This window comes from Haliotis rufescens, unplaced genomic scaffold (assembly GCF_023055435.1).
Source record: "Haliotis rufescens isolate VD_foot unplaced genomic scaffold, xgHalRufe1.0.p SCAF_5, whole genome shotgun sequence".
Lineage (NCBI taxonomy): Eukaryota > Metazoa > Mollusca > Gastropoda > Lepetellida > Haliotidae > Haliotis > Haliotis rufescens.
In genome coordinates, this window is record NW_025964223.1 from 43,122,126 (window position 1) to 43,149,979 (window position 27,854).

Consider the following 27,854-nt stretch of genomic DNA (forward strand, 5'->3'; position numbering starts at 1 on the left):
GTATACTAATATCTGTAGTCACAGGTTACCACTGACGTAATGTATACTAATATCTGTAGTCACAGGTTACCACTGACGTAATCTATACCTATTTCTATAGTCACAGGTTACCACTGACGTAATGTATACTTATATCTGTAGTCACAGGTTACCACTGACGTAATGTATACTTATATCTATAGTCACAGGTTACCACTGACGTAATCTATACTTATATCTGTAGTCACAGGTTACCACTGACGTGATGTATACTTATATCTGTAGTCACTGGTTGCCACTGACGTGATGTATACTTATATCTGTAGTCACAGGTTACCACTGACGTAATGTATACTAATATCTGTAGTCACAGGTTACCACTGACGTAATGTATACTTATATATAGTCACAGGTTACCACTGACGTAATGTATACTTATATATACATGTAGTCACAGGTTACCGCTGACGTGATGAATACCTGGAACAATACTCACAGGTAACCAATGACTTGATGAATACCTGGAACAATAGTCACAGGTAACCAATGACTTGATGAATACCTGGAACAATACTCACAGGTAACCAATGACTTGATGAATACCTGGAACAATAGTCACAGGTAACCAATGACGTGATGAATACCTGGAACAAATGTCACAGGTTACCAATGACTTGATGAATACCTGGAACAATAGTCACAGGTAACCAATGACTTGATGAATACCTGGAACAATAGTCACAGGTAACCAATGACGTGATGAATACCTGGAACAAATGTCACAGGTTACCAATGACTTGATGAATACCTGGAACAATAGTCACAGGTAACCAATGACTTGATGAATACCTGTATCAATAGTCACAGGTAGCCACTAACTTGATGATTACCTTTATCATTAGTCACTGGTAACCAATGACTTGATTAATACCTGTACCAATACACACAGGTAACCAATAACTTGATGAATTACTGGAATAATAGTCACAGGTAACCAATAACTTGATGAATACCTGTACCAACAGCCACAGATATTCAACGACATTGATGAATACCTGGAACTCATGCTTGTCGTAAAATGCGTCTACGCTTGTCGCAAGAGGCTACTAATGGGATCGGGGGGTCAGGCTCGCTGACTTGGTTGAAGCATGTCATCAAACCCCAATTGCGTGGATCGATGCTCGTGATTTCAATCACTGGATTGTCTGGTCCAGACTCGATTCTTTACAGACCGCCGTCATATAGCTGGAATATTGCTGAGTGCGGCGTTAAACAACAAACAAACACTGGTAACCAATGACGTGATGAATACCTGGAACAATACTCACTGGTAACCACAGACTTGATGAATACCTGGAACAATAGTCACAGGTAACCAATGACTTGATGAATACCTGGAACAATACTCACTGGTAACCAATGATGTGATGAAACAACAAACCAATAGTCAACTCACTTGGCATAAAGTTATTTTCATTTTGCTTCCAGGCCTTTGTTAATGTGATCGACGACATCCTATCTGTTGACACGAGTCAACAAGATTGGCAACAGGTTCAGAAGAAGGCAAGTATAGCTTATACAAGAATTCTGGTTCAGCTTTCGTCGTTCTTGCCTATGGTGGGTTTTTCTTATTATTGGTTTTAATCCCCTCTGGGATGCCGGGTGAGATTAGGTCTCCAGAGGCAATTTATTTGTTTGAATGGTCAGACTCGGTAACTTTGGGGATTGCGTGTCATAGTACCCCGACGGCGTGGATCGTTGATCATTGGATTGTCTGGTCCAGACTCGATTGTTTACAAGCCGCCGTCATACAGATGGAATGTTGTTGGATATGGGGTTCAACAACAAACAAAGAAAACGAAAATCTGTTTTCATGATCAACAATAAACCGTTCAAGTGTATGTTTGTATTAAAGATCATCATCGAGTCATACCTAAGGGTTGGAGGACTTAATGTAACACATGATCAAAACACGTCACAATGTTTTTGTCATTTCGGTCTAATTCACAATGTCCTTGGCATGAAAGTACTATGCGTGTTTTCCAATGCACACATATACATGGAGAATGGACGGACAGATATCGGCTGTGTACTTTTGACAGGAATCATCTCGGCTGTATGTTTATAAACTCTTTTCAAAAGGGCAGATTTGTCGAAAAAGCGCGGCCCTATGAACAGCACGATATCGTTAATTGGATTTGACAATGCATGAAATAAGTGAACCAGACCTGGTAGTGATTATCGATATGTCATTTATCACGTTACGAGATTGGTTGGTTGGTTTGTTGTTAAACGCCGTACGCGGCAATATTCCAGCTATATGACGGCGGTCTGTAAATAATTGAGTCAATCCAGACGATCCAGTGATTGACATCATGAACATCTTTTTAGTTTTGGTTTGGTTTGTTGTTAAACGCCGTACGCGGCAATATTCCAGCTATATGACGGCGGTCTGTAAATAATGGAGTCAATCCAGACAATCCAGTGATTGACATCATGAACATCTTTTGGGTTTTGGTTTTTTAACGCCGCACTCAGCAATATTCAAGCTATATGGCGTCGGTCTGTAAATATTCGAGTCTATCCACGCAATTGGGATATGATGACATGCATCAACAAAGTCAGTGAGCCTGACCACCCGATTCCGTTAGTCGCCTTTTACGGCAAGCATGGGTTGCTGAAGACCTATTCTACTCATGTTACGAGAGAATGTTAAAAAGACAACTCTCTGACCGTGGTTTGTGTGTCAGTTTTATGTTACATATCAATCAGACCGTTGAGCACATGTAGCGGTTACTATTACTCTACTTTTAGATTATAATATTCCTATATGTTCTTGTTGTTTTCAAGAATTCAACAAAAGCGGCTTCATTGGCCAGATTGGTAACCGCCTTCAGTTTAGCTGCTGCTGAATCACAGACAGAAAACGAACCTTTAAAGCTCAATAGTTCAACAATGGGTAAGTACTTGATCAATTCTAATCTGTTGGAAGGTGTATACACATAACACATTAAGGTGAGCTACAGAACGTCGTAGCTCTCGTTTTAGAATACCCGAAAGGTGGAGAAGTTCTCACAAATATATATATGTTTCCGGTTCATGTTCGTAACCCTTTCATGTATTGTACTTGAGAAAACATTTTTCAGTGATAGAAATTGCGAAGATCACAGCGCGCGACATTGTCTTTCCCACTCAGATGATGGACGAAGTGAAGAGTTCTTTAAGGCTTTCAAAGGAAAACCTGAATCACACAGGTAAGACACCTGCGTGAATAGGCAGTGCTGAATACGTTGTGATTTGTCATAATTGATGTTTATCATTTAACTTAAGCATTTATCCATGACATAAGCTTATGACATAAAAACATGTATGTCATACCCCAATGACATAAGTATGCAAATTAGATATGCAAATTAGATAACCGGAAGAGCGAGCGGTTTGATTTGAACTATATATTATAAGTGAAGTTACACCAGAGATATAATCAGATTACACAGAATCGTTGTTGTTACCGTTATTTAAGTTTCAATTATTCTGCAAAAGTCTGTTCAAGTATTTTGTTTAAAATAATCCGAGGAACTTTTTTTCTCAGCGAATTGTTTATTTTGGTTTACATGGCTATGGAAAACATGTATCACTACGCACGATCTATACGTAAGATTTCGACAAGTTGCTGATGTTAATGTTTAATGCAATTATTCCTTAATTTGGAAGCAAAAATGTGAAAATGATAAATAGAATTCATCACTCGTGTTTTTTAATATGGGAAATATCAACCTCGTCCCGTTAATCGGTATTTGCCTCGCCAAAGGCTCGGCAAATACCGATTAACTAAGACTCGGTTGATATTTCCCATATTAAAAAACACTCGTGATGAATCCTCTATTTATTAAGTGCATTGAATGTCTTTGAGGATCCGGGGTAGAATAGGTCTACCTAATGTATTAAACTGTTCATTTTGGCTTGCAGAAAAAATAACGTATGTTGCTGCGTCCTACAAGACAATGGCAGACTTCCTCCCGACTAATACATCCGGGTAATTATGTTTTGTTTGTTTGTTTGTTTGTTTGTTGTTTAACGCCGTACTCAGCAATATTCCAGCTATATGACGGCGGTCTGTAAATAATCTAGTCTTGACAAGACAATCCTGTGATTGATAACATGAGCATCGATCAATGCAATTGGGATAAGATAACATGCATCAACCAAGTCAGCGAGCCAGAACACCCAATCCCGTTATTCACTTTTTACGACAAGCATAGTCGCCTTTTACGGCAAGCATGGGTTGCTTAAGACCTATTCTACCCCGGATCTTCACGGGGCCGGGTAATGAGAATTCATGAGCATGTCTATAGATAAGGGACCGACTTGGGGCTGGGATTTTGTATCGAGATTAGATTTTTTTTTTTTCAACTTCAGCTACAAAACTAGATATTTTTGTATATAATTGTTTTAAAAGAATATCACCTTGTAACAATGTATTTTTTTTGTGGCAGGCAATTTCTTTTTTTCAAACAGACTGCAGCATAATTATTTTTTCTTTAAAAAAAACCCCAACCCATCCGGTGAAAAAATTAACTTGTCCAAGAAATTACTTGAAAAAAATAATTAAGCATGCTTCCGAATGTAGAGAAAATAGAAATTGTCTGCACAAAAAATATTCTTTCGGAAGGAGACAGACACGTGACAGACAGGTAACATACATGTGGCACACGTGACAGGCAGGTTACACACAGGTGAGAGGCAGGTTACACACACGTGACAGGCAGGTTACATACATGTGACAGACGGTTTACATGCATGCGACGCGCGACAGGCAGGTTACACACAGGTAACAGACGGTTTACATACATGCGACACGCGACAGGCAGGTTACACACAGGTGACAGACGGTTTACATACACGCGACACGAGACAGGCAGGTTACACACAGGTGACAGACGGTTTACATACATGCGACACGCGTCAGGCAGGTTACAAACACAGGTGACAGACGGTTTACATACACGCGACACGCGACAGGCTGGTTACATACACGTGACAGACGGTTTACATACATGCGACACGAGACAGGCAGGTTACACACAGGTGACAGACGGTTTACATACACGCGACACGAGACAGGCAGGTTACACACAGGTGACAGACGGTTTACATGCATGCGACGCGCGACAGGCAGGTTACACACAGGTAACAGACGGTTTACATACATGCGACACGCGACAGGCAGGTTACACACAGGTGACAGACGGTTTACATACACGCGACACGAGACAGGCAGGTTACACACAGGTGACAGACGGTTTACATACATGCGACACGCGTCAGGCAGGTTACAAACACAGGTGACAGACGGTTTACATACACGCGACACGCGACAGGCTGGTTACATACACGTGACAGACGGTTTACATACATGCGACACGAGACAGGCAGGTTACACACAGGTGACAGACGGTTTAGATACACGCGACACGAGACAGGCAGGTTACACACAGGTGACAGACGGTTTACATACATGCGACACGCGACAGGCAGGTTACACACAGGTGACAGACGGTTTAGATACATGCGACACGCGACAGGCAGGTTACACACAGGTGACAGACGGTTTACATACACGCGACACGCGACAGGCTGGTTACATACACGTGACAGACGGTTTACATACATGCGACACGCGACAGGCAGGTTACACACAGGTGACAGACGGTTTACATACATGCGACACGCGACAGGCAGGTTACACACAGGTGACAGACGGTTTACATACACGCGACACGAGACAGGCAGGTTACACACAGGTGACAGACGGTTTACATACATGCGACACGCGACAGGCAGGTTACACACAGGTGACAGACGGTTTACATACATGCGACACGCGACAGGCAGGTTACACACAGGTGACAGACGGTTTACATACATGCGACACGCGTCAGGCAGGTTACATACGCGACTTTTGCAATATATCCGAATGGACTCCCTCAAACATTTCCTTTGCCTGTTGTATGGATCGTTAATCTCCTTAAACTTTGCATATAAGTTAGGTTTACCAATTAAAGTGAACACGTTTCATATTTCGCACATTTAGGGGAGACGCGAGCACCAAAGAAGCCAATTCTCAGATCCTTTCACTTGCTGTGAAGATTGGAGGAAAGAAGCTTTCAAACCTGAAGATAAAAATCAACCTTGACTTTCAACATTTACAGGTAATAAAGTGCTATGATTAACACACTGGGCAATTTATAATATCTACGCCATGATAAGGGAGCGACCATTTGATTTTCAGGGAGGGGGCGGGATGTTTTCTAAAAGCTTTGAATTACTTTAAAAATATACATATGTCTCGCCTTGTAGGACAAAATAATAAAACCTTTTCTTTTAGACAGTGTGTATTTAAGTATTGAGAAATCAAATTTAGATTTACAACTTCTTTGTATTGAACTGTCACCTGACCAAGAATGTAAAAGTTTGGATGGCATTGGGGAGAAGTGGCAATCTGGCACCGCAAAACCAGATGCTTAGAACAAGTGGGTCTCGTCACCTTTTTCTGGTTGCTCTTCTAGGTTGGTTGGTTGGCTGGTTGGTTTGTTGTTTAACGCCGCACTCAGCAATATTCCAGCTATATGACGGCGGTCTGTAAATAATCGAGTCTGGATCAGACAATCCAGTGATTAATATCATGAGCATCGATCCACGCAATTGGAATCGATGACATGCATCAGCCAAGCATGGGTTGCTGAAGACCTATTCTACCCCGGATCTTCACGGGTCTGCTCTTCTAGGAGAAGAAACAGTTTTGCTGTCTTGCGGCTGTCCCGCCTATAGGGAATACCAAGGCAGTATGCTGTTGTCATGCTACAGCAGCTGATCAAACCATCAAGCAAGGCGTCATCTTTTCTATCACGGATTCAATGGTCCGAATGATGGAGCCTGTCAAAATGGAATGGAGGGTCTTCTGACCCTCCGACTGACCTCATCAGGGAGTATATTCCAACCTGAAGGATGGATCCTGGCCCTGCTGTCAGGGACAATACGGAATTGCAAAGACGAATGAAGATGGACTACCTACGCAGCACCGATTCCCTCTTCGAGACTAAGCCTTGGCAAATTGTTCCTGGAGACACCCTGGTCCAAGCACTGGCACCAGCTGGACCAGATCATCACAAGACAGCGCCACCTCAATAACGTGCTTATATCACATTTGTGTACCTCTGCTGACCATTCTTTGGTCGGCTTCAGGGTCATTTTCAAGCCAAAGGGAACGAGAGGGAAAGACTTGAATCGGGCAAGAACTAACGCCCGCCGAAACTGTAACTCTTTTACTGGTACCCTGTGTGGATATCTGGTTACAGCCCACTCCTGGAAGCTCACCCCTGTCTCTGACTAAAGAGGCACAGCTCTAATAAAATTCAAACGCTACCCCTACCAGAAGACCCTTCAAGGTCCCGGAACCGATGGAAGCGGATTACAGAAAACAGCAATAACATCCACGAATGACTTTTAGCTGCATATCTGCGAGGGCATTCAATTATCAACTGATGATCGGATCATCCAGGGTGTGTACAACAAACAAGATTCAAATCAAGACGGTGCCCCTGAAACGGGCAAAACAGGGACATGGGCAGATGAAGAGATGGGTTGAGCACTATTCAACTCCACTAAGGAGAAAAATAATCTCAGACATTTAGCGCCTGTCAGTAATGAACTTCTGTGTCAGTGTTGGGAAGAGCGTGTAGTACCCCAGGACATCAGAGGCAGCACAATCGTCACCTTGTACAAGTACAAGGATGATAGAAACGTTTGTAACAACTACATCTGGATCTCTTTGCTGAGCATCGCAGGAAACACTTCCTCTTGTGTGGTCCTGAACAGACTACAGAACCTTGCTGATAGGGTGTATCCCGAATCAGTGTTGATTCAGGGAAGAATGATCTACGACCAACATGATATTCTCAATCACCAGTTGCAGGAAAAGTGCAGAGAGAAGAAGAAGCCAATCTATGATGTATTCATCAAACACACAAAAGCGGGAATCTTTGTCATGCTGAAGCACGCTTTGAACCCCCGATTGTCAGAATCTATCCCCACACAAGATCGAATGGGCAGCTGTTCAATGTGGCTCGCCTGAAGGCAATAGCTAAAGCTCATTAAGCCATCTGCTTTTCACAGTTGACTCGGCCCTTTCAACCCACTCAGAGAAGACAAGACACACATGATGGACTATGGCATCGAGCAGCCTACAGAGACCTCCATCAACGTGTACAAGCTGGAGGAGATAAACCCGTTCTCCTTCCTTGGCTCGACCATGACAGACAATCTGTCTTTGGATGCTGAGATCAACAGACCACCAGAGCCAGATTGACGAAGAAAATGTGGGAGAACAGCAAGCTGACAACCCATACCAAGCTTGTTATCTACAGAGTTGGTTGGTTTGTTTGTTGTTTTACGCCGCACTTAGCAATATTCCAGCTATATGACGGCGGTCTGTAAATAATCGAGCCTGGAACAGACAATCCAGTCATTGATATCATGAGCATCGATCCGCCCAATTGGGATCGATGGCCTGCATCAACCAAGTCAGCGAGCCTGACCACCCAATCCCGTTAATCGCCTCTTACGACAAGCATAGTCGCCTTTTCCGGCACGCATGGGTTGCTGAAGACATAGTCTGCCCCGGGTCTCACAGCCTGCATCTTCAGCACATTGCGATACTGCAGTGATTCTTAGACCCACTCCTCTAGCCCAGAAAAGAAACTCAACGCCTTCCACGTGCACAGCCTGAGGCACATTCTCGGCATTAACTGGACTGACCGAGCCACAAACACTGAAGTTCTTTCCCATGCGACGACCCTAAGTCTCTTCTCCCCGCTCCAACAGCACCGACTCCACCGGCTCGGCCACGTCTGTTGGATGGAGAACGCGACTACACCGAAGACCCTTTAGCTCACATCCAGCAAAAGGCCACATTAAAAAAAAGCCTGCATGCGGGACTTCACATCACTGGACGTTGTAAAGTAGAAGGAGCTCGCGGAAGAAAAAGACGCACAATGTTCTGAAGATTGAAAACCTGTTTACGTTGAAAGGCTTATTGAGCTCATAAACGTTTAGAATAAACATGTCCAACCAAAATCCCGCCCCTCCCCCTGAAAATCAAATGGTCGCTCCCTTAGGGGATTGAAAGGTATGACCGACCCTTAAGACAATATCCTTCAGAACATGACTTCCAACAATTCCCCATGCCTTTGCTTCGGCACATTATGCATGATGACCATTCTCTCTATGATATACTATAGTAAAGTGTTAAAAGCTGTCTTGAACGCTAATTCTACAAGAAATACTATTTTCAGGTAAACTATTCAGAACCAGAATGTGTGTACTGGAATTTCGATAAAAGGTAAATGTTTTCAGTGTTCTTCATCACCACGTTCATAGTAGGGTGTGATCAGAAGCTGTCTCCTAATGCTAAGAGTTTCTATCTGTCGTTTGTTTTGATGCATATTTTCCCATCACCGGTCTCCCAATGTTCGTTGGTTCGTTGTTTAACGTCGCACTCAGTAATAGTCCAGCTGTATGACGGCAGTCTGTAAATAATCGAGTCTTGACTAGACAATCCAGTGACTGACATCATGAGCATCGATCCACGCAACTGTGATAAGATGACATGCATCAACATCAACCAAGTAAGCGAGCCTGACCACCCGATCCCGTTAGTCGCCTTTTACGGCAAGCATGGGTTGCTGAAGACCTATTCTTCCCCGGATCTTCACGGGTCTCTCCCAGTGTAAAGGTCACCATACTTATTCATTTGTTTGAGTGAGACCACTAGCAAACTGTTGGAATAAGTTTCCGACTTCATCATGACTGTTGCTTGCCATTTGTGTTCTCATGACACGCATTCTGTTGTCATATTAACGACAGTTACAAAGCAGCAATTTCCTTTCTTTTACCTTAAACCACGATGCATGTGTAACAAAATAACCCCAGCATCCTTTCTGTATGCATATGCCGTGAAAACGTGCTTTTGTATTTATGTTACAAGGAATATGTCAAATCAGGAACATGTATATTCATGGACATTTTCCGGGAAATATGTAATGTCTGATTCACGCAATTTTTAGACGTATTCCCTGAAACCACTTATTCGTGGTTGTTAGAAGAATTGTTCTCTCTAGTATCAACATAATAATGTTAATGAGTTTATTGATAAGAATTTTTTTTTGACAAATGATAACATAAATAAATAGCATACATCAGTACCAGCTAGGCCCGTGAAGATCCGGGAAACAATATAGGTCTTCAGCAACCCATGCTCGTCGTAAAAGACGACTATGATTGTCCTAAGAGGCGACTAACGGGATCAGATGGTCAGGCTCGTTGAGTTGGTTGATGCATGTCATAGGTCCCAATTGCGTGGATCGATGATCATGTCAACCACTGGATTGTCTGGTCCAGACTCGATAATTTACAGACCGCCGTCATAAAGCTGGAATATTGTTGAGTGCGGCGTAAAACAACCATCCAACCAGTACCAGCTACTTCAATAGCAATAACGTCACTTTTGCAGTAAGACACAAGTTAGCAAAAAAGAGCCTAATAATGTCTCTCTTGTATAGTTTATATTGACACATTTGAGACTTGAGTGGCACCGACAATTACACTGTAGCTTAGCCTTGAAACATCTACATATCACGATGTTTCAGTCGATGGCTGACAGACGGCTGCACGGGCAAAGACGTGAACAGTTCCTACACAAGCTGTGAATGCAACCATCTTACCAACTTCGCTATTCTTATGAGCCCGGGACGACACGTGGTAATTTGCTCACATAATTAATTGCATCCTCCCTAGGTACGTTTACTTAATGGGAATTTGAAACGTCAAAGAAAAATCGGCCTCGCTTATCTGCAGCAGCAGATTCCATTTGGAGGTTAAGGGGTTAATATTGATAAAAACAACAACATATGAACGGATGACTGAAAATGAGTGATGACATTCGACGTTCCCGAAAACGCTGTATCGCCCTGCTCTATTGGTAGCACCTTCAATTCATACATATGTTTATGAAAAAAAAATATGGAAGTTTTTGTTTGTTGTCTAATGCGACATTAGGAATTCCCAGGCCATACAACGACTGCCTGTCATCCGGGGCTAAATTGATCCCTTGAACCAAACATGTTAGGTCCCCAAAATTCCTTAATGGTAAGTATGACCACGTCTTTCAAAGTATATTTATTTCTAAAACGGTTTTATTCGTAGCATATGTGTTGTTTTGGTGTTTGGCTAAATTTGTCAGCCATCGCCAACAGCTGAAGGGATGATGTAAATCCTGCTGGGGCCCATTTAGGTAGCAAAAGTACTGTTAGTCCCCATGGCCCCTAGTATGGTGATCTACCTTCAGTTGCTGGCGATCTATAGCCTTTTTATATTTTATTGTTTCATATAGTAGTATCTTTTTATGGTTGTATGCTAGTTTTAAGTATTAGTCTGTGATATTCTAGTTATTTTACTGTCTATCGATGACAGGTTTTTATTTAGTTTAAATATATGTATTAACACTGTAAAACTTCTCGTCAAGATATGGCTGAAATATTGCCGATGTGACGTTAAACTTTAACTACTCAATCGCTCCTTAATGGTAAACAATCTGCAGATATAACGTATGTAACGAGAATGATGGCGGACGCTACTTTAACCCCAGGAACGATTGACATCATCTGTGTGCCAGTAATACATCCGTTAAGAACGGATGCTTCCGGTAGGACAGGAAATCTGACCTACACACTTAAAATTACAAAGAGAGTATAAGGTCAGATACCGATGAATATTCCAATTTCCAGTCTGCAAAACACTTACATCACCTGAAGATCATCTCCATAGTGGGCTGTTCCCTGTCTATCATAGGCTGTGTGGTGACAGTGCTGGCACACGCGTGGATGTGGAGGTAGGTCGCAGTCTGTTCCCTTTACTACAAACCAGTCTTTGGCCATATATTACCAGACGCACTTCATCTGATCTGACCGGTGAAGATCCGGAGTAGTATAGGTCTTCAGCAACCCATGCTTGCCGTAAAAGGGTGACTATGCTTGTCGTAAGAAGAGACTAACGGGATCGGGTGGTCAGGCTCGCTGACTTGGTTGATGCATGTCATCGTATCCTAATTGTGTGACCCGTGAAGATCCGGGGTAGAATAGGTCTTCAAAAACCCATGCTTGTCGTAAAAGGCGACTATGCTTCTCGTAAGAGATGACTAACGGGATCGGGTGGTCAGCCTCGCTGACTAGGTTGAAGCATGCGTGGATCGATGCTCATGATATGAATGACCGGATTGTCTGGTCCAGACTCGATTATTTACAGACCGCCGTCATATAGCTGGAATATTGCTGAGTGCAGCGAAACACAACAAACGAACCAACCCAACTGTGTGGATCGATGCTCATGATATAGGATCAGAATAGGTCTTCAGCAACCGCGTAAGAGGCGATCAACGAGATCGGGTGGTCAGGTTCGCCGATTTGGTTGATGCATGTCATCGTTTCCCAATTGCGTGGATCGATGTCCATGATGTTAATCACTGGATTGTCTGATCCAGACTCGATTATGTACAGACCGCCGTCAAATAGCTTGAATATTGCTGAGTGCGGTGTTAAACGACAAACAAACAAAAACAAAAAAAATCATCTGATCTTGTTATATGTGCATGTATGAGTTGAAAGAATGGTTCAAATGGAACTAACCTCGTCTGTATTCCAGATTAGAATAATTTCCTTGCAACAGATGCGTATAGAACGAGGCAGATAAATGGATCAGTGCGGACCGCCGCACTCAGCAAAATTCAGCTTCATACCGCATGACGTATATGATCTATAAATAGTTGAACCTGAATCAGACAAACCAGTGATTGGGTATACGAACAGACATCCACGCCGAGCCAGACCACTCATCCATGAAGTCGCCTCGTACGACAAGCAGACTTATTCTAACTCGCAAGGAATACTATGAATAAGGTTTACAAACAAGGGTGATCGTTAATACACAATTTTGTACACAGCCATGTCCGTTCCTCCAAGACCATCATCCTGATGAACCTTTGCGTGGCGTTGACCCTCGCCTACAGCGCCTTCCTGGCTGGCGTGGAGCGGACGGAGAACAAGGTGATGAGGCTAGATACAGTTCGGTAATAAACTAAAATAAGTCAGAGCCGGAATCACCACTCTTTATGTTGGATCTCAATCATAAAATATTCATTATTAGATGGTCAGCATGTATTGTTCTATTACAATCACAAAACTAACCTCTTGGGATGGTCCCATTTCGGAAGGTCACCCTAAAGGATCGGAGAACTGAATAGGAGTACGACTACGTACAGATAACTACTCTAATAAATGCAGTAATTTCAGTTAATCCCAATCATAAAATAGTCATTATTAGATGGCCTACATGTATTGTTCTATTTTAGTCACAAAATTCACCTCTTATTATTTATTATGCTTAGCTGCATGTTTTATCACAAAGCACGAAAAGGAAAAAGGACCAAATAAGTAAGTAACAAGAGGTTGTTTACAAAATGTAGTAACTGCGCTGGACTGATATTTGTGATAAATAAATCATTCTTCCTCCTTGTTTCCAGGCCGTGTGTACAGCCGTGGCGGCTATGTTGCATTACTTCTTCCTGGCAGTCTTCTCCCTCATGCTGGCCCAGGGGGTCGACATCGCCGTTCAGGTTGCCGTGGTTTTCAGGAAGAGTTCAAGGTTGGGGCTCGTGCTCCCTCTAGCCTGGGGTAACCTTGCCTTCAAACATAGATTGACATTAACGCAAGCGATCCACTTTACACTCTCAATCAATCTAACAGTTCCTGTTATTTTTTTTAATGGTAGAATTAGGTACTTGAAAATAGTTTGTTTGTTGGTTGGTTGGTTCTTTAACGCCACACTCAGCAATATTCCAGCTATATGACGGCGGTCTGTCAATAATCGAGTCTGGACCAGACAATCCAGTGATTGATATCATGAACATCGATCCACGCAATTGGGATCGATGACATGTATCAACCAAGTCAGCGAGCCTGACCACCCGATTCCGTTAGTCGCCTTTAACGACAAGCATAGTCACCTTTTACGGCAAGCATGGGTTGATGAAGATCTATTCTACCCCGGAATATTCACGGGTCACTTGAAACTAGGATGTTTACATAACCGTACTCGTTTGCAGCTATTACACCGACATTTGTTTTCAGACTAGTAGTACTGATTTTTTTAAAAGGTATGTTATCATGTAATATTTCTACAACATTTATATAACAAGCATTATTCATGCTTGCCGTAAAAGGCGACTATGCTTGTCGTAAGAGGCGACTAACAGGATCGGGTGGTCAGGCTCGCTGACTTGGTTGAAGCAATTGCGTGGATCGATGCTCATGATATCTATCACTGGATTGTCTGGTCCAGACTCGATTATTTACAGACCGCCGTCACATTAAACAACAACAAAAGTGACAAACGCCCAAGCCTGCTTCACTTCGGGCATTTATCCCACACCCAGGTGATACACTGTGATGTAAATATGAAATACTGTTCAAAGTGGCGTTTACCCAATGGACAATATGGTTGGGACCAGTCAACATTTGAGGCTTGCATCCAGCATATAAAAATAACGAAAAAATAAAAAGAACGATTTATTACAAATAGATTAAAGGAATGTGTTTTAATCTGTCATCTGAACAGGTGTGCCAGCAGTTATAGTGGGTATTTCCCTGGGGGTCACAAGGCTGGAGGGATACGGAAATGACCAGTTGTAAGTTGGACTAGCATATACCATTATTCTTGAATAACATCCTCTAAGAAAACTGGAAGCTGAAAACTTAATGTCGGTTTATTGAAAACAAGAGGAGTCGACTTGTGTGGTGTTTATGTATAGCAGGATTGAGATGTAGCCATAAGACCAATGCCCTTTCATTGTGAACAAGGGGCGGTCTGGTAGCCTAGTGGATAAAGCGTTCGCTCGTCACGCCGAAGACCCGGGTCGAATCCCGACATGGGTTCAATGTGTGAAGCCAACTTTTTGGTGTCCCCCGCCGTGATATTGCTGGAATGCTGCTAAAAGCGGCGTAAAACCATACTCACTCACTCATCGTGAACACATGCCCATGTCGCATTCCAATTGTGTCGATGAATCAGACAAAGCGAATAAATTATGGTTGACCTGTTACAACTACATTATCGAAATGACTAAATATCGTTTTCGGTATGTGGACCAGCAAAGATGGTAATAAGATGCGTTACAAACACGTATCAAGTCAAGTTTTACCTGATCTTGTACGGCATACAAAGTAATATAAGGCATTTCATCGAATATCATTTTGGTCACTGGTTCCTTATATTTGGACATGTCTACCAAAAATAATTCAAAGCCTTACTTAGGCCTCGAATGAAACAACACATGCTCTTTGAAATAGAAAGAGCATTCTCTATTGTACTTCAAATGCTGGAGTCTTCCATTGCAAAGCTGACGTCATACATCTTGTCATACAGTTTTGTCAGAGCGTCCGCCCGGAGAGCGGAAGGTCCGGGGTTCGATCCCCGGCCGCGTCATACCAAAAGATGTTTAAAGATGGTACTTGTTGTTACCCTGTCTAGCGCTCGGCATTAAGGGGCTAAAACAAGGACTGGTCGGCTCGGAGTCAGTAAACTGTGTCTGAGTGGGGTATTCATGTTAAACTGCGGCATGGTATCTCAGTGAGCTAGCGCCATCAATCGGCATCAGTCCGGACTAGTACAAGCAGCCACACACACATACCCACGTGCATTCACGTCGCTATATAAGTGCAATAATCTTGGATGTGACGTTAAACCCAATTTCACCTCACCTGAACATACAGTTTTGTCATTCTGAATCTAATGCATAGATCTAAATATGCAAAATATGAGGCAGTTTCATCTCTCCTGTTTCTAGTACAAGTCAGGAAATCAGTGGAACAAAATTGGCTATTTCACGATTATTGAATGAAACATACCAAAAGCTGAAGTTAAACTTCTTGGCCAAATTCCCTTGGTTTGATTTGCCTATCTGAGCAGACATTCCGATTCATATACAGTAAACTACGTTTATAACGAACACGCTTATAACGAACTGACGGATATAACGAACTAAAATTAGTTGCCCCTTTGAGTTCGTTATAACCGTAGTTTACTGTACATAAAGCCACAATCAGTGCACACCAGGAGGGTGCCTACTTGCCTCAATGTCCTGTGGCAAAAGTTTCACAATGATATTGTCTGTGACGTCCAGCTTTCCAAATACAGTAAACTACGGTTATAACGAACTCAAAGGGACTACTAATTTCAGTTCGTTATAACCGTAGTTCGTTATATGCATATTTACAGCAGAATTACAGCAAATAGTCGGGACCAAAAAAGTAAGTTCGTTATATCTGTCAGTTCGTTATAAGCGTGTTCGTTATAACCGTAGTTTACTGTTTTGTTTTCTCAGTAAAGATCAGATGGCATTTGTTTTCTATGGAGACAAAATGTCCTTAACCTTTGGCGATATTGATGTAACTATGTCTATGGTCTCCACTTTAAGTGACAAATGCCCCGTTTGTGTCTAGGATTTGGTGTACATGTTACTGTGCAACTATCCAGTGCATGAATGGACAGTGACGTGTATGAGTTTTAAAATCTTATTCACAGAAGTCAAAATGACAAAATTTATTTAAAAGGATCTATTCACCGAGTAATATTACAAAGATCTCTTCACTGAATTGTTTTTAAACACTGATGCATCAACATGAAATCGTTGTTGCACAGTTTTGGTTAACGTAATATACACTCTTCAAAAAAAGAAACGCACAGGTTGGTTTGTTTATTTGTTGTTTAACGCCACACTCAGCAATACTCAAGCTGTATGACGGCGGTCTGTAAGTAATCGAGTCTGGACCAGACAATCCAGTGATTGATATCATGAGCATCGATCCACGCAATTGGAATCGATGACATGCATCAACCAAGTCAGCGAGCATGACCACCCGATTCCGTTAGTCGCCTCTAACGACAAGCATAGTCGCCTTTCACGGTAAGCATGGGTTGCTGAAGACGTATTCTACCCCGTATCTTCACAGGTAGTATGTAGTTCACTGAGCCGGACTACACAAAAAATCCGGTATATAAATTGGATATATGTTATTGGAAAGTGTTGGTGTCCTGATATTCGACAAACGGTGCGTCAAAACGCAGCCATTGTCGATTTGCAATGTCTTAAATGGCATTGATTGTGTTCATGGTGGAAAACAGTAAAGCAAAATGCACGTGCAAGTTATGGCATTCGTAACCCGTGATAGTGGCTATTAAAAGGCAAGCGTAAGCCAATAATTTGTCATTCAATTGTCAACATTTCGAAGCTCGAAAATGCCGGGATTCAGCGCTGCCGATCGGAACATCGCCATAGGACGTATCCTAAGAGGGGAATCGCAGACTTCTGTTCCACGCCACTTCAACATCCACCACAGCATCATTTGCAGCCTTTGTGACCGATACACACAGTTCAATTCCACTGCAGACCGTCCGAGAACCGGCCGACAAAGAGTTCCCACCCCTGCACATGATTGCTACATTCGACTGTTCCACCTACGTCATCGCAATGCCACAGCTAGGACTGCAGGACGCATCCCTGGTTTGAGGATGATATCGGACCAGACTGTCAGGAACTATCTTCACGCGGCTGGAATCCGAACCTGAAGACCAGTTATCGTCCCTGTTTTGCAACTGAAACCGACAGCGACGCTTGCGTTGGTGCCATACCTTACAGCCTTGGCATTTGAGAAACTGGAGACGAGTGTGGTTTAGCGATGAATCACGATTTTTCACCACGAGCTCCGACTTGGTTGTGGTTCAGGGAAATTTGACAGCACATCGCTACATGAATCAAATTCTTCAACCTCACCTCCTTCCAATCATTGACCGCCAGAGGGAGCTATTTCAACAGGACAACGCTCTACCGCACACAGCTCGTGTCACTGTAGACTACCTTCATAATGCCAACATCAACGACTTGCCCTGGCCGTCGAGATCTCCAGATCTCAACCCAATCGAACACCTCTGAGATGAACTCGATCGACGTGTACGTCAACGTCAGAACACGCCGCAGACACTCCCACAACTGGCCAACGCGTTACAAGCAGAATGGCGCAGAAATCCAAAGGAAAGAATTCGTACATTTATCCAGTTAGTGCCGAGGAAATGCAGATCCGTGATTGCTGCCCAGGGTGATCACACGAGATACTGTGACTATCGAGCTCCAAAATTTCATATTTGTATCTATGATATTAAATTAAATATTTCGACTTTATTAGGTACAATAAGTTTACTGAAAACTACCTGTGCGTTTCTTTTTTTTGGAGAGTGTACATTAAGGGCATCAGTATTTTAAATACATAATTCTAGTAATTGCATTTCCGTTATTAATGCCACTTTGGATTATATGTATTTTCAAAGGCATGCCATACACTGTGTTTTTATTATTTGACATTACAGCTGCTGGTTGACTGTAACTGATGGCGTCCTGTATGCTTTTGTGGGACCAGCTCTATTCGTCATTCTTGTAAGACAAACACCAATCAGAATTAGCTACCTTTCACCTTGTTGTGCCATTAATATAGACGTAGGATATTCATGCATGCCGTCATCTTGGTGTTGTATGGTAATGGACCGCCTCGGTGGTGTAGTTGAGAGAGCGTCTGCTCTGAGACGTCGCTTTTTGTGTGAACCCCAATTCACCTCTCCTAATAACATTAATATGTGCAGACGTATCACTGAAGACACGACAACTTTAAGTCATATCCAAATGACCAGAACACCAAATGAAGGTATATGCCTTACCAGATGCTTTAAATTCAATGAATCTGTTCTTGGGTCATCACCTTGTACGGAACTGTAAATATTCCCAATTTCGCATCACAACATATGGCTGTTAGGGCAAAATAAACATTCACAATAAATTGGTAACCCGAAAAAAGGCGACTATGCTTGTCGTACGTGGCGACTAACGGGATCGGATGGTCAGGATCGCTGACTTGGTTGATGCATGTCATCGACCCCAATTTCGTGAATCGATGCTCATGATATCAATCACTGGATTGTCTTGTCCAGACTCGATTACTTACAGACCGCCGTTATATAGCTGGAATATTGCTGAGTGCGGCGGATTTCACAAGCGATTTGTTAGTCGAACAAATATGTAAGATGTAATAATTTGAGATAATTTTCAAATCATAGGATGTCACATGCCATGAATAGGACATTAGATATCACATCATGATGACTACATCTCATATCGCCTTCTTCACAGTCGGACACTCGACTCTGCTTTTAGCAGATATTTCAATTGTATACGGAAAAGTTTTGTTGTTTTTTATCTCCATTTCTAATTAATTCCCTCAGAAACAAAGATGGCATTATGTAATAATTAGCACTTCTTGTGTAATTTGTACAAAGCAAATGCTTCTGGTATTTTTGCTAGGCACATGTAACTCTCATCGTTACTTTACACAGGCCAATGTCGTGATCATCGCGATCATCTTTCGAGTGATGTTTTCAACAAGGATGATGATCAATAAAAGAAAGAAGGAAAAGATAGCGTAAGTAATGTAATTTTATTTGTATTTCATTCAATAGGTATATATAGTGATGTGTTGCTCGTAACAGCATGCATACAACCCTACCCCTAACACAACCAAGACTGTGAAAATGACTTGAGTGTATATGTGTTTGTAAACTCTATTTTCGACTTTGAAGGTGAGTGTTTTCTGCTACACAGGTGCCACTCGTCTCAAACACATGCAAAGTCATTTGTTAACCTCGCACTCAGCAATATTCCAGCTATATGACGGCGGTCTGTCAATAATCGAGTCTGGACCAGACAATCCAGTGATTAATATCATGAGCATCGATCCACGCAATTTGGATAGATGATATGCATCAACCAAGTCAGCAAGCCTGGCCACCCGATCCCGTTAGTCGCCTTTTACGACAAGCATAGTCGCCTTTTACGGCAGGCATGGGTTGCTGAAGACCTATTCTACCCGGAATCTTCACGGGTCAATTATACAAGTCAAAATAGGGCATTGTATCTGACATCATTTATGTCACTGATGCGTCAAAATTGTAAATATCCTCCATATGTGTGTGTCAAAAAACATTTTGGAAGCTTTACTGAGACCATGATTGTTGTAGCCTTGATAAAAAAAAATGTTTGAGCAAGAGTCGTATGACACTCTTTAAAATCTTCGCAGAAAGAGCATGCTCGATTGTACCTCAAAAGTTGTGAACTGTAGAAAACAAAGGCTTGAGCTGCAGGAATATTGCTCGACATAAAGAAAAAGTAGGGTATTTGAAAGTTATAGTCATCCTTCTTGTCACACTGGGTAGTATTTTGTCACTCTGAATCTTAATGCCTGACATCTTAATGGACCCGTGAAGATTCAGGGGTAGAATAGGTCTTCAGCAACCCATGCTTGTCGTAAAAGGCGACTAACGGAATCGGGTGGTCAGGCTCGCTGACTTGGTTGATGCATGTCATCGATCCCAATTGCGTGGATCGATGTTCATGATATCAATCACTGGATTGTCTGGTCCAGACTCGATTATTTACAGACCGCCGTCATATAGCTGTAATATTGCTGAGTGTGGCGTTAAACAACAAACCAACCAACCAACCAACTGAATCTTAATGCGTGAAAAATATGAAACAGACGAGGTGATCTCCTTTTCTAGTTCCGATGGGTACATCCGTGGAAGAGAGTTGGTATTTTGGCCATTATTGGTTTTGGTTTGTTTTTTTGTTTAACGCCGCACTCAGCAATATTACAGCTATATGACGGCGGTCGGTCAATAATCGAGTCTGAACCAGACAATCCAGTGATTGATATCATTAGCATCGATCCACGCAATTGGGATCGATGATATGCATCAACCAAGTCAGCGAGCCTGACTACCCGATCCCGTTAGTCGCCTCTCGATCTTACGACAAGCATAGTCGCAAGTATGGGTTGCTGAAGACCTATTCTACCCCGGATCTTCACGGGTCGGCCATTATTAAACGATATCAGCTCACAGATATACCTGAAGTGGAAGTTAAACTTCTTGGCCAAATTCCCTTCAACTTGGCTTGAGTGATATGCCTAAAGAAACAAACAAGCAAGAAGGGGAGCTTAATTGGTGCCCACGGAGATGCCTACTTTTTTGCCAAAATGTCAAACCCACAAATTTTCCATCGATGTTAAAATATCAATGAGGAAGTGCAACATTTCACATTTTGTTTACTCAGTAAACTTCAGATGACATTTGCTTTCATTTTTGACAAATTGTTTGTTTGTTTGTTGTTTAACGCCGCACTCAGCATTATTCAAGCTATATGACGGCGGTCTGTAAATAATCGACTCTGGACCAGTCCATCCAGTGATTTACATCAATCACATCGATCCACGCAATTGGGATACGATGACATGCATCAACCAAGTCAGCGAACCTGATCACCCGATCCCGTTAGTCGCCTCTAACGGGGTTGCTGAAGACCTATTCTCTACTTGGATCACGGATCAAATGGCCGAAGACTCGGGTTCGATTCCCGACATGGGTTATATGGCAAGCATGGTTGCTGAAGACCAATTCTACCCGGTCTTTTGAATAACTGACGAGGGTTGTTATTGTCAACAACAGAGAATATTGTCAGTGATAGATTCATAGAAAATTGCAGTTCCAAATTATTCCGATGACACTAGTTGCTGTCAAAACGGGTGAACATTGCTGGACCTTGTGCATTTAAGTATGACATGTTAATATTTCCTACGTATAATAAGTATTAAATAGGTATTCTCATTATGATTGAACTGTCACCACTGTGTACACAGACCCTATTTTGTTTCATCTTTAGAAAATATGGCAACGGGAGCTCACATGACCATCTTGAACATGTGGCACATTTGGTGAAGTCTCGATCTTTGTCTTTCAGGATTACGGTTCGGAGCCTGTGTGTTCTGATGCCAGTTCTTGGAGTTACGTGGGTGTTTGGTGTTCTTGCTATCAACGAGGAAACCGTCGTCTTTCAGTATCTCTTTGGTATCTTCAATTCGTTGCAGGTGATGTTTTTTTAAATCGTTATGTGTAATTAACAAGTAAATAAAAACAGGTTCGACTCGGAGATACAAATTCGCTTTTTTAGTTTTTGAAATTTACTGATAGACCGGTGGACATATTTTGTGTTTCAGGGTTTCCTGATTTTCATAATGCACTGTGGTCTGAACAGAGAGGTGAGTGGATTACTATAACCATATCTTATTATTTAGATTTTTATAGACATTCAGGACATTATTCTGATTAGTCAATTTATTGTTCAGATTATAAGCACATGCAAGGACAGTGTCTGTATGGAGTGCGCATGTGACCAATTCAAGTCAAGTATTTGGACTTGGAATATAGTATTATATTAGAGGATGAACGTATCATTTAATTTGGTTTTCAGATTATCGATGGCATAAGGAAGACCGTTGCCCGATATGAATCCCTGATAACGATGTCGCTGCCCTATTCAAGAAGCACAGACCAAGTGAGCATGCATATCTATGTGGGAATATCTACGCGATCCACAGCATAATCCAATTGAGTTTTTCAAAAGAATACTTCAAACACGTCAAACGTTGACACGTATTAACTTAATACCATGCAACGGCCCATTAAGAACTCAGGGTTCCTTTCCAGAAAGTTATCGCAGCGCTAAGGTTATCAATAACTCCCATATACCTAGACGTACAAGTGTCGCGGGACTACGATCGCCTTGTGGAACGGGGTCCTGCACCACAAAGGTTACAATCACGTCACAATACCCTATGACGTAATTTGTGAAATTTTGTTGCAAGATCCACCGGCGAAACAATGTCATGTGACGTCAGCCTAGCAACAGGGTTGCTGGGTTCATCCAGTGTCCATAAGCTCATTCCATTGATCTATCATCTCTAAACACAATGCCGTTGAATAAGCCCGGGGATATTGAGAGTTTTCAATATTTGTTCGTGAAACTTGTTCCCACAGTACATTAACTCGCGCTTTGGTATTACACAATGTTTAATACATTTGATAAGAGGTGTATATTTACTTGTAAACATGTCTTGTTGTTTTTTTCAGTCTGAAGGAAGGAGAGTTAAGATGGACAAGACAAGCACAGGTGAGGTAATCGTGTGCTTGTGTTTGTAATGTTTGTTTGATGTTTAACGCCACCCTAGCAATATTCCAATTCTATCTGACGGCAGTCCGTAAATACTCGACTCTGAACCTGGAGATCTAGTGATTGACATCATGAGCATAAATTCTCGCAATTGGGAAACGATTACATGTAATCAAGTCAACGAGCCTGACCACCCGATCTAGTTAGTCGCCTCTTATGACAAATATAGCTTGCTGGGGACGTATACTCTTACCCCAAATCCCCATGAGTCGAAACACTGTTCAAACCGGGGTTAAACCGAGTTCACTCAATTCCACCTGTCGGAGGGCTGGGATATGCAAACACATAGTCCAGCCAAGAATAAGCATTGAATAATGATATTGATACAATCACTCCAGGTCAGTTCGGGGCAAGAATTGCAAAGACAATTTGTCTGGGACGAAGAGGGATAAATCCTTAATTATCAGTCGGGTTTTGTGTTTTCCAGACATTCCAACTGGCTGCAACAGTGACGACTTGGTATCGCTGACCATGGAGGAGATGTCGACGTTGCGCAATGTTGAAGCTTCACAGAAATCTGTTTCCAAGGACGACGCAAATCCCAGTAGTTTGATTAAAGAAGGTACTCATCACTGAATGTTATTGTTTTGTTTGTTTGTTTGTTTGTTGTTTAACGCACTCAGCATTATTCCAGCTATATAACGGCGGTCTGTAACTAATCGAGTCTGGACCAGACAATCCAGTGATTGATAGCATGAGCATCGATCAACGCAATTAGGATACGATGACATGAATTCAACCAAGTCAGCGAGCCTAACCAACCCATGCCGTTAGTCGCCTCTTGCGACAAGTTGCATGTGGCCTATATTCCTACTCAGAATCCCCCCAGTCGAAATACTGTTCAAACCGGGATTAAACCACGTTCTCTCAATTCCACCGGAAAGATGGCCACCAATATAGGGGACCTATAGTCTTACCCGGTATACCCACGGGTTGAAATACTGTTCGAACTTGGGTCAAAACTATGATCACTCAATTCCACTAGATGGATGGTCAGGATATGAGACATAACTTTCGTTCCGGAATAATCATTGAGTAATAATATGGATATTAAAACAATGAAATATTTTTTTCTAGTTCGAAACAAGATAAGTATTTAATATAATCAATCTGGGCTTGTGTTTTCCAGATATTCCAACTGGCTGCAACAGTGACGACTTGGTATCGCCGACCATGGTGGAGATGTCGACGTTGCGCAATGTTGAAGCTTCACAGAAATCTGTTTCCAAGGACGACGCAAATCCCAGTGCCATGATAAAAGAAGGTACCTGTCAGGCAATGTTAGAATTTAGAATATATACCTTCAAAAAAGAAAGAAACGCATAGGTTGTAACAATATTTTTAAAAGTAAATAATGCGGATGGATTTGGTTTGGTTTGTTGTTTAACGCCGCCCTCAGCAATATTCCAGCTATATGACGGCGGTCTGTAAATAATCGAGTCTGGACCAGACAATCCAGTGATCGACATCATGAGTATCGAGTGCGGCGTTAAACAAGCAACAAGATTGACAACATAAGCATCGATCAACGCAAAAGGGAAACGTTGACAACCAAGTCACCGAGCCTAAACACGCAATCCCGTTAGTTGCCTCTTACAACAAGCATGTGTTGCTGGGGATCCATATTCTAACTAGGAATCCCAACGGAGATAAGATGCGGTAGAACACGGGTTGATGATAGTTACATTGACTGTGAAAGGAAGTACGTGACTCATAGAGGACTATATTTAAGAAGAATCTCCACTTGAAATGACATGTTCCAAATTTGAATTATTTGTGGAATAAGCTTACACTACGATGTTTGCTTCCTTTATTTCTAGGTTAATTCACAAAGGTCTGGGTAGGAAACGGTCGAATGTCATCTCTACAGGAGCTATCAACAACGTGTATATATCCTCTAATGGATAATTTAGAATTTATTTTCAGAACTTCACTTGTAATGGAACGATATATTCCATGCGCATGTCATATTTTTATTTATTTTTATTTACATGTTTTGGTTATGTCACATGTGACAAGATATATTGAAGCAAGTTTGTTTCTAAATCTATGTTTGAATTTATTTATGCATCCTTGTTTACATGACACCAGCTATTTTAACATATATTTAAATTCTTTTCGTATACTTACTATTTTGAAAAGAATTTAATTTCTTTGTTTTCTTATTTTGACTGTAGAAAAATTGGACCTGAATTGTAGTATCTTTGCTCTTCATTGATTTGTATGGTATCAGTTACCTGTAAAGTTTGTAAAGGGGGTGGTTGTGCAGAGTTTGCGTCCATTGGGCACGCCAGAAACCTATGATTGTGGGTTCGAATCCCGGTTCGCCCCGATTATGTTTCTAGGTTTGTCAGCACCATACCCGTGCTCGTGGGTTTCATCGAAGTGGTAAACGTCTAAGACCTGTATCACTTCGGGCTTTCCTTCCACATTAAGCTGACACGCTGTGACATAACTGGAATACTGTTAAAAGCGGCGTTAAACCCAACTCACTCACTCACTGTAAAGACATGCTATCATACTTTCTAGAACTGTTGACTAATTTGTTCTTATAAACGTTCTACGTGTGTATATGTGTTGTTTTTTCATCATAGTGTTGAGTTTTGTTTATATTCATAGCTTATTTTCCCAAACAATATCTACATCAAAATATCCAAATGACTTGTATTTCCATGGAAGTAGGGAATTCTTTTTTATCAGAAAATAATCTCGTATTTTGACCAAGTAGCCGTTTTATATGTGAACCTTTTTTATAACAATATTGATTGTTCCATCAATGGAAAAATACCTTTTTTCACAGTAAAAGTTTATGAACCCAAAGTAGTGCGAGTTGTTTTTAACATTATACATATCTAACCAAAATAATAAAAAGTGTTAGGGGTTGGGAATAAATGCTCATATGCATAAGGCTTGAAGTAATTTGCCTTATTTAAATTTGTCTTGTATGATATTTGAAAATGACTTTTAAGTATTAATTATCTTCATTAAAGTTTTCCGTATTTTGTTTATTGCTTTTTGTCTTATAGTTTAATGCTTCCTTAGGTTCTAGTTCCAGCAGCACTATTTGGTTATAATTCTAATCCCATTTGATCTTAAGAGCCTTCTTTATTTTTATGTATTCGGCGTATTGCTTCATTTACAGTTTGAATGGTGTTTTATATGATTTAACTGATGCTTCCATATTTCTATTAATTCTATTTTTTCGCATTTTTATTGGTTTTCCCTGAAATGTGTTGTAATAATGTACCTACTATATCTGTGTGAATGGTTTTGGTTTGGTTTGTTGTTTTATGCCGCACTCAACAATATTCCATCTATATGACGGCGTTCTGTAAACAATCGAGTCTGGACCAGACAATCCAGTGATTGGCATCATGAGCATCGATCCACGCAATTGGGATCGATGACATGCTTCAACCAAGTCAGCGGGCCTGACCACCCGATCCCGTTAGTCGCCTCTCACATTAAAATCAGATCTTACTTCTTGCTATCGCTAAACAAAGATCTGAGGACATTCCATTACGGGTCACGTCAGAACGACCTTTCATCCAACCAATCAGATCGTCACTTATCAGATCATGAAAGTGACAGTCGGAATGTGTTTTCTAATCATTTTACATCGAAAACGTTAACACAGGGTATTCCGAACGACAGTTACGGCCCGTACGACTGATTCCGTCAAAATAATCGCCAATCTCTGGCTTCCATGGGAGAAACGTTTGAAAGAAAGAGGCGTTGCACAGTACGTGCATAGGAAACACTGCCATACAATATCAACATATGTTAGACATTCCGGAATGTTCGTTTGTTCAGCTTTCAAAATTTTAATCGAGAACTGGGTCAACATATTTTTCAAGCGTAGTCTGAAATGGAAGTCGCCAGGTTGAAACGAGTGCCGTAAAGTTCGCGAAAGCTGCTTTCTAATTGGCTGATGTCGACTTCTTGTTTGTAATTTCAGTGGTCGGTCAAAGTTCGCGAAAGGTCATTCTTACTTGACCCGTAATGGGATGTGTTCAGATCTTTGTTCAGCGATAGCGAGAACTAAGATCTGATTTTAATGAGATTGATTCGCCTTTTACGGCTAGTATAGGTTGCTGAAGACCTTTTCTACCCCGGATCTTCACGGGTCCTATGTGAATGTAATATTGTTCAATAACTACTTTTATAATAGGATTGCCATGTAGTGGTGAGAGATATTACTTGTTACGCCCAAGAAATGGTTTTCCCCATGAGACATCTGATTATTAATGATTATTATTTTTGTTTGAAATTGTGGAAACGGTCAAGCACTCCTCCGTTTGTCATTTGAAGCATCATTAAGCGTGGGTACAACCTGTTTAGAAATGTCTTCTAATGTCCTTTTCAAAACTGACTAATCAGTCAACGACAACTTAACTTGTTTCTGGGTACATTCTCGAAACAAATTAAAATAGGCCATGTACTGGAATGCCAATCATGAGACATAACTGACCTGTACACAATTTCAAATTATGCTACCAAAGCAGTAATTTTCATCATATATCAACACCTTTCCTCGCCTCGTGCACTGGGTCAATTAATAATATCAATGCAAATAAACACTTTGTAACAACTTTCATGT

General features: G+C 41.6%; 1 protein-coding gene across 4 annotated transcripts in view; it reads left to right on the top strand.

The window, feature by feature from the left end:
* Positions 1-25,823, top strand: part of LOC124140039 (adhesion G protein-coupled receptor B1-like) — a 49,572-nt gene extending 23,749 nt beyond the window's left edge. For 3 of the 4 annotated variants that reach the window (XM_046507376.2, XM_048383987.1, XM_046507378.2), the window contains 20 exons: positions 1,468-1,542; positions 2,830-2,938; positions 3,126-3,233; positions 3,949-4,015; positions 6,074-6,191; positions 9,333-9,379; positions 10,686-10,797; positions 11,823-11,926; positions 13,034-13,136; positions 13,613-13,763; positions 14,707-14,776; positions 18,511-18,577; positions 19,528-19,613; positions 21,986-22,112; positions 22,242-22,283; positions 22,496-22,579; positions 23,155-23,194; positions 23,682-23,816; positions 24,384-24,518; positions 25,075-25,823. In XM_046507376.2, coding sequence (XP_046363332.2) covers positions 1,468-1,542; positions 2,830-2,938; positions 3,126-3,233; positions 3,949-4,015; positions 6,074-6,191; positions 9,333-9,379; positions 10,686-10,797; positions 11,823-11,926; positions 13,034-13,136; positions 13,613-13,763; positions 14,707-14,776; positions 18,511-18,577; positions 19,528-19,613; positions 21,986-22,112; positions 22,242-22,283; positions 22,496-22,579; positions 23,155-23,194; positions 23,682-23,816; positions 24,384-24,518; positions 25,075-25,079 — 1,785 coding nt within the window. In that variant the 3' untranslated portion in view covers positions 25,080-25,823. The remainder of the gene's footprint in view (positions 1-1,467; positions 1,543-2,829; positions 2,939-3,125; positions 3,234-3,948; positions 4,016-6,073; positions 6,192-9,332; positions 9,380-10,685; positions 10,798-11,822; positions 11,927-13,033; positions 13,137-13,612; positions 13,764-14,706; positions 14,777-18,510; positions 18,578-19,527; positions 19,614-21,985; positions 22,113-22,241; positions 22,284-22,495; positions 22,580-23,154; positions 23,195-23,681; positions 23,817-24,383; positions 24,519-25,074) is intronic. The other variant, XM_046507377.2, reaches the window with a different exon arrangement.
* The last annotated feature ends 2,031 nt before the right edge of the window (positions 25,824-27,854 follow it).